This window comes from Lipotes vexillifer, unplaced genomic scaffold (assembly GCF_000442215.2).
Source record: "Lipotes vexillifer unplaced genomic scaffold, Lipotes_vexillifer_v1.1 scaffold671, whole genome shotgun sequence".
Taxonomy (NCBI): Eukaryota; Metazoa; Chordata; class Mammalia; order Artiodactyla; family Lipotidae; genus Lipotes; species Lipotes vexillifer.
The window spans coordinates 1709059-1717134 of NW_006782851.1; the positions used below are offsets into that span (position 1 = coordinate 1709059).

At 40.3% G+C, this 8076-nt stretch overlaps 1 protein-coding gene across 1 annotated transcript in view; it reads left to right on the top strand.

Moving 5' to 3' along the window:
* Positions 1-8076, top strand: part of GLT1D1 (glycosyltransferase 1 domain containing 1) — a 106984-nt gene that overhangs the window by 52262 nt on the left and 46646 nt on the right. The window contains exons 6-7 of the mRNA XM_007455456.1: positions 2063-2099; positions 4278-4334. Coding sequence (XP_007455518.1) covers positions 2063-2099; positions 4278-4334 — 94 coding nt within the window. The remainder of the gene's footprint in view (positions 1-2062; positions 2100-4277; positions 4335-8076) is intronic.

The following is an 8076-nucleotide window of genomic DNA, read 5'->3' on the forward strand; positions in this document are numbered from 1 at the left end:
TCCTGCATCGGCAGGCGGACTCTCAAGCACTGCGCCACCAGGGAAGCCCTGGGGTTTACATATTTCTAATTGCACGGCACAGTTCTAATGAAAATAGTAGTAAGGCTTTAATCTCTATTTTGCCTGACAGTCATGAATTGAATTTATATAGAATTATAGTGAATCTGTTTTTGTCAAACACTTGTATTACCTTTAAAGTTAAAATGCTCTCCGGGTATATTTTTGACTGTGCTTCACAGTCAAAAATGTCTTATGGACATTTTTTGAGCCAATGTTGTAGGCTTAGGTCTGGTTAAAGAAGAGGCACTCTTAGCCTGCACTCCATTCCAATCCAATTTTCTTCAGTTTTCTAGTGAAATTATAATTTAACAAAAATTTTGTTAAATTATAATTTAACAAAAATTATAATTTAACAAAAAAAATTTAACAAAAAGGGCTCTGAGCTAAACTCTGATTTCAAATGGCTGCTATTAACCTTTTTTTTTTTTCCATTAAGGTTAATATCTTTTTTAACTAGTAGAGAAGAGATTTTTGAAGCTCTTTTTTTGCAGGCTTGCTATTTTAAGGGCATTTAAAAAGGGGCTGCATCCTGCTATGTGGCGTATGGAGGAGGATACTCAAGACTTTTAGAGGTCTCAGGTACCTCTGATGGATAAATATAAAATGTAATGCTAAGGTCAAAAGCAAAACCAAACCAAGACTTGTTTCTCTGTACCAACTTCCTTCTTTTTTTTTTTGGCTGTGCTGTGCACGGCGTGTGGGATCTTAGTTCCCTGACCAGGGATCGAACCCGCACCCCCTGCATTGGAAGCCTGGAGTCCTAACCACTGGACCTCCAGGGAAGTCCCTCTGTACCAACTTCCGTTCAGCCGTCCTAGGATGGCCGGATGCTGCCTCTCCCAGGACCTTCCCATCCACCAGGCGGAGGGCAGGGGAACTCTCTCTTCCCCCCATTGATCGTCTCTCCCTCGTCGGGACTGCCTCACCTTTAGTTTGTTTCCCAAAACATAAAGCTGATTTGAGGATGAAGGTCAAAGTGGGTCAGCAGACCGCATGCAATTCGCAGGATCCCGGCCACCTGGAGGACCACTGGAGCCCTTCACACACGTTTAGGTAGAGAGAGCACGAAGATGCAACTTCTGTGATGGCCACTCACTACCTAGTTTAGTCGTTTCATGCATGGAGCTGATATTTAGGCCACATGGTAGAAAGATGCACCTTTTTAGACTCTGTCACCAAAATGACCATATCTTTGCTCACTTACGAGAAACATCCCTCTGCACCTACTTGACCCTTCTGCCCTTTAAAGCGGATTTCTCACTCTGCTCCCACAACATCCACCTTTGGGTCTAAACCTGATTTTAAAAATATTTATGTCACTGTTTAGAAACGAGCTTGAGAAATGGATTCTTTTTCTCTCTAGTAGTTTTGTGAAGTTCCGCCAGAAAACACCACCAGGGATAGTACCTATATATCTGGGGACACATATCTAGATCAGTCGTGCAAGTGTCACGGTGTCCCTTGATGTCAAACAGGCTTTTGGGGAGGTCCTTACAGGGTCCTTGAGACCAGTCCATTCACATCCTGGAAGAATCTGCCCCCTGGTGCCTGTTCTCTTGTCCCCCAACATACTGGGTACCACTCCTCCATCCCCATCTCCATCTCCTCCTCTGTCTTCATCTTCTTTTCTTCCCCCCTCCCCCTCCTCCTTTCTTCTCCAAAGGTGGGGAGTGTACTTTCTCTATTCAAGGGTTTGTATCCGCAAACCACATTCCCCAAAACGTCTGCCTTCAGCCTCAGCTCCTGATATGCACCTGATGGGCTGTATCCCTGGCATGTTCTCTGTCTGAGCTTCATCACTTTTCTACTAACATAGTAACCCAGTAAAAGCAGAGGCAACTCTTTGCTCTGATAAAGTAACTAGTCGGTGAGTGGCCGTGTAGATGATTCTTTGTGATGTTTTCCAAGAGGATATTTTTATGGCCTTCATTTTTCTCTCTAAGCAGCAATGGGAATGGACTAGCAAACTTACTTTTTTTTCTTTCTCCCCTCTTTTCAAAAGCCACATGCTAAGGATAAGATCTATGTCCAGAGTCAAGGTAAGAAATTTTAAATATATGTATATTTGAAAAAAAATGAGTCTTTTATCTTTTAGAGATACCTACTGAAATGAAATAACATATGATGTCTGGGATTTACTTGAAAATAGTAGAATGGGTACACTTTTATTATTTTTAACATTAAGATAAAAATAAGACTATAAAAGAATAATTTAAAATGTAGATGAATGGATAAAGAAGATGTGGCACATATATACGGTGGAATAGTACTCAGCCGTTAAAAAGAATGAAGTAATGCCATTTTCAGCAACATGGATGGACCTAGAGATTGTCATGCTGAGTGCAGTCAGGCAGAGAAAGAGCAATATCGTATGATATGTGGAATCTAAAAAGAAATGATACAAATGAACTTATTTACAAAGCAGAAACAGACTCACAGACTTAGAGAACGAACTTATGGTTACCAGAGGGGAAGGGTGGGAGCAAGGGGTAGCTAGGGAGTTTGGGATTGACATGTACACACTGCTATATTTAAAATAGATAAACAACAAGGACCTACTGTATAGCACAGGGAGCTCTGCTCAGTATTCTGTAACAACCTAAATGGGAAAAGAATTTGAAAAAGAGTAGATACACGTATATGTAAAACTGAATCAGTTTGCTGTACACCTGAAACTATCACTACATTGTTCTGGTTTTTTTTTTTAATAAATTTATTTATTTACTTATTTTTGGCTGCGTTGGGTTTTCCTTGCTGCGTGCAGGCTTTCTCTAGTTGCAGCGAACGGGGGCTCCTTTTTGTTGTGGTGTGGGGGCTTCTCATTGAGGTGGCTTCTCTTGTCGTGGTGCACGGGCTCTAGGCACGTGGGCTCAGTAGTTGTGGCTCATGGGCTCTAGAGTGCAGGCTCAGTAGTTGTGGAGCACGGTCTTAGTTGCTCTGCAGCATGTGGGATCTTCCCGGACCAGGGCTCGAACCCGTGTCCCGTGCCTTGGCAGGTGGATTCTTAACCACTGTGCCACAAGGGAAGAACCACTGACCCGCAAAATAGAGATCAGGGAAACAGTAGCTCCAGAGAACACGTAGCTGATTCTGAGCTTAGGTTTGAACCCGTGCTGAGCCCAGGGTCACGCGTACAAGTCCACCTTATAATCATCACATTATCAAGGCAGGCCTGGGGTTGGACCTTCCATTCCTCTGCCACAGCCCCTCGTTTATAGCCATGGAAGACGTTGGTGCTGCAGGAAAAACATGGGCTTTGATGCAGCTCGTGGGTTTGGACGCAGCCTCTGACACCTAACATTTTGTATCCCGATTAACCGCGACGAACCTCGGTTTCCAGCCGGATAAACTAGAGGACTCAACCTGCTTAACAGGGAGTAAGGGTTTCCAGGACCGGGTGGAACACATCCACTCACAGTCTGTGCTGGGGCAGGCGTGGAGTGGACTTTACTACAGACTTTACTAACTGTAGTTAGTATTAGTCAGTGTGAATGGCCAGCTTACAAGTGCCTTGGAGAGGCGGTTCGACGACTTTATTTACATTCCATAAAATTTCACATCTTTTCTGCTCTCGAGATAATCTGTTAAATGCTGCCTCTGGATTTTTGAAATCTTAAAATGTTCGTTTTTTCAGAGAACTTTAAACTGAAAGCTGTCTGAAAAAGTGCCACAGATAGCAGGAAATTATGTATGATTTAGAAGGTTGAGATGAGGAATTTTAAATACAGACATAATTTCTATGTAATTTCTTTTAGAGTTTAGCTGGGAATGTTTTGGATACCTGTCACCTACATGCATTTTTTAGGAACTCAAGCTTTCTGTGACCTAGAGACAGTTTGGCCCAGGAATGGATGGTGGGGTTGAAAGTGATGGATCTTTTCTCCTTGGGAACTGTGGGCGAATTTTATTTTATTTTTTTATTTTTGTTTTTAGCCTCACCGCGTGGCACGTGGTATCTTACTTCCCCGACCCGGGATCGAACCCGGGCCCTCGGCAGTGAAAGCGCAGAGCCCTAACCACTGGACCGCCAGGGAAGTCCCCTGTGGGCTCATTTTAAACCTCACAGGCTTGGAGAAATTCATGGGAATTCAGCAAAGCCCTCAGAACTTTAGTTCTTTATAAGAACCGAGTATGACGGCTATTTGAATGTCAACACAAAATAACTGGTTACGTCTCAACAACATGAACTTTCTTTTGTTCTCTTTCCTTTGAGCCAGGAATTGGAACAGTGCCGAACACCACCTTTAACTGGAACACCTTCCTTCAGCGTTCAGGTAAGAGATGAAATCTTCTGGTAGGATTTTGACCCAAGTGCATCTTGCCAACTTGCGTCAGTTCCTTGCTAGGTTCACATGGTTTTGAAGAAGAGGCTGCCAGGGTCGAAGAAATGGACCCTTTGGGTAGAACAAAGGAGGGAGCAAGGCATGATTAGAACAAACTTGGTTTCTCCCCGTTTGCCGAGGTGTCATCAGTGGTCCCATCCCAGTGAGGATGGGGGTGCAGCTGAGACGCAGGAGGATGAGTAGTGCCAGCCTCTGCGACGCTGCCCTTCGGACAAACCTCCCAAACACCTAGTATCATGTGACGTTTGTCCTTATTAAGGATGCCAACCTCCTGTGTTCATTCGGTGTTACTTTATTAGCTACACACATAAGAAGTGACTCCTGTGGGACTTCCCTGGAGACCCAGTGGTTAGGGCTTGGCACTATCACCGATGGGGCCGGCTTCGATCCCTGGTTGGGGAACTAAGATCTTGCAAGCCGCGTGGTGTGGCCAAAAATAACAAAATAATGTGACCATTGTAAGATGGAGATCAGATTAAGAAACAAACTTTTAAACCACTTGAAATCTCAGCACCAAAAAGGAACTGCTCTTAGTGTTTTGATATATCTTTCTCAACAATTTTACATATATATATTAATGCTTTTCATGCATTAATATATAATATTAAATTATAGCTGTATTAACCTATTATATATTTTTTAAAAATATAAAAATATTAAAATCATCATGTAAATATATAAATATGTGATATTTGTATATTTATTGTAAATGCATAGTATGTATGACACCTATATTATTTATATTATATATAGATTATATGTAAAGTATAATTAGGTGTGACTTTATATTTTATGTTTGAGTAATACGTATGTTTAAATAATCATATATATAATGATTTTTAAAAGACAAAAGTAGAGTCAAACGGTACTTACTGCTCTAACCTGCTTTATTTATTCATTATGTTAGTAACAATGCGAGCTAACTTATCCTTTTTTAAAAATTTCTAAACTAAAGTAAAATTTACGTGGCGTGAAGTGCAGACTTCTAGGGTAAGATTAGGTGAGTCCTGACGAATGTATAAATACCCTAATCCAGACAGATCACATTTCTGCTGCTCAAGAAAGTTCCCGCTTGTGCTTTTCCATATTCAATTCCCATCCCTCTCTAAGGGACCCCTATTTCAATATCTGTCATCATCGATTCACTTTACCAGTTCTTGAACTTCATCTAAGTGGAATCATACAGTAAGTACTTTTTGTGTCTGGCATCTTTTTTGCTCAACATAATGTTTCTGAGATTCATGCATATTGTGTGTATCTGTAGCTCCTCCTTTCTTATTACCGGGTCCTGTTCCATTTTATGGATGTCGCACATTGTTTCTCTATTCTCCTATTGATGGACTTTTGAATTGTTTTCCATTTTTACGTACTATAGATAAAACTGCTCTCTCTCCACATTCTTGTGCAAGGATTCTGATGAATAGCTTGAGTGTATGGTGGATCCATGCTTAACTTTAGAAAAGAACAGCCAAACAGTTTTCGAAAGTGTTGTACCATTTTACATTTCCACAGACATTGATGAGAGACCCAGTTATGGCACATCCTTGCCAACAATTGGTGTGGACAGTCTATTTAATTGTAGTTATCCTAGGGGGGGATCATGAAATGGTATTTGATTGTGGTGTTGGGCATTTATGTATCGATATCTTCCTTGGTGAAGTGTCTAGCCTTTTGCCCAGATGTTTTAGTGTGTTGTCTTTTAATTCTTGGTCTGCAGGAGGGTTTTGTGCTTTTGTTTTTCCCCCTGGGTAGAAGCTTTTTGTCAGATACATATATTGTGAATGTTTTCTTCCATTCTCTGGTTTATCTTTCCGTGTCCTGAACTATGTCTTTTGAAGAGCAGGGGTTTTAAATTTTGTTGAAGTCTAGCTTATCAGTTTTTTCTTTAACAGTAAGTCCTTTTGGGTCCTGCCTAAGAAGTCTTTGCCTACCCTAAGGTTGAAAAGATATTTTCCTTGTTTTTTCCTCCACAAGTTTAAGCTTTTCCATTAGGATTGTAATCCATCTGAAATTAAATTTTGTGTTTGATATAAGGAGGTAGGGATCGAAATTCATTTTTTTCTGTAAATTGCAGTATCATTGAAAATGTTTTTCAATGAATCGCTCTGGTTCCTTTGCTGAGAATCAGTTTACTGTGTGTGTTCCTTTGTGTCTGCATAAATCTACCTTTATGCCAGTATCATGCTGTCTTGTTACAGATTTATGGTACGTGTAGAAATCAGATAGGGTTAGCCTATGACTTTGTTTCAGAATTGTTTTAGCTCTTCTAGGTTTTTTGCATATCCATATACAGAATTTAGAATCATCTTGTCAATTTCTGTAAAATCTTGTTGCATTGAATCCACAGATCATTTTAGAGAGAATTGCTATCTTAACAATAATTTGTCTTAAGATCTCTGAACGTGATGTATCTTTCCATTTGCTTGGGTCTTACTTATCTTCATAATGATTTGTACAGGTCTTTCATGTCTGAAAAATATTCTTAAGGATTTTATTATTTTTGATGTGCTATAAAGGTTTTCTTTTTAATTTCAGGTTTGAATTTTAGTTGTTACTAGTATATAGAGATACACTTGATTTTTGTAATACATTGGCATTATACCTTGAAATATAAATGTATTGGTTCTAATTACATCATGTTTTTAATTCCTTTATTGTATTTAAAATTCTATAAATGTATCCAAACAATCCTTTTGATTGGGAATTTAGATTTTTTAAAAACTTTTTGATATGCAGTGATGAAAGTGCTAGGATTTTAATCTTCATATGTTTTTCCAATTGTTTTCTTAGGAGCAATTCCTAAAAATAGAATTGCTGGATTAGATTATGCATTTAACCAGAGCTTTCATACATCTTACATGATGTGTAAGTGTGTCACCTTGGAAAGGTGACATCAGGGTGCATGTCCATCAGTGAAGCTATGAGGGTACCATTTTCTCTACATGTGGTGCCATTGTGTTTTCTGTGCATGGTATGATCCAAGCATAATTACGGTGTTTAAGCAAAATTTTAATGTATTGTACAATATCTTTCAGTGTAAAAACTTTAGTTGTCCACAAATGAAGCCCCTAAGATTATGCTATTTGGGATTGTAACTGCCTTGCAGGCTGATCTGCCCTGTAATTCTGGTAAAGGTACTAGAACAGCTAAAATTATCTCAGCAAATGCAATTTGAGGCCTAAGAAGTCATCTCTCTTAACCTGAAATACTTCTCTCTAAAGACGACAATGCAGGGGCACGATTAGGAGGAGCTGAAGTTGCAGGTCCTTCTGTAAATCTCAGAGAAGAGAGTGAAAATGCAAAATCAGTGCCCTGCCCTCAGCAGACAGGAAGACATGCCAGGCCTGTTTTTACTCCGAAAACTTCAGACAAAACTTCCAACACATACTCCTTGTCAGCGTTCGCTTCCCTTGAAAAGAAGAAATTTCCAAACATTTGATCAGAAATAATTTTCCAAGTGTTTTACACCAATCTTAGCAAGAATGGCAGAACTCCTGTCAGCATTACAAATGAACCCACACCATCCAGTTGCTTTATCATGTCAGGAAGTGTAAGCCGTTATTCAGAACCAGGAGGCCCATTTTAAATGGCCTGTTGTGGGCTTCCCTGGTGGCGCAGTGGTTGGGAGTCCGCCTGCCGATGCAGGGGACGCGGGTTCGGGCCCCGGTCCGGG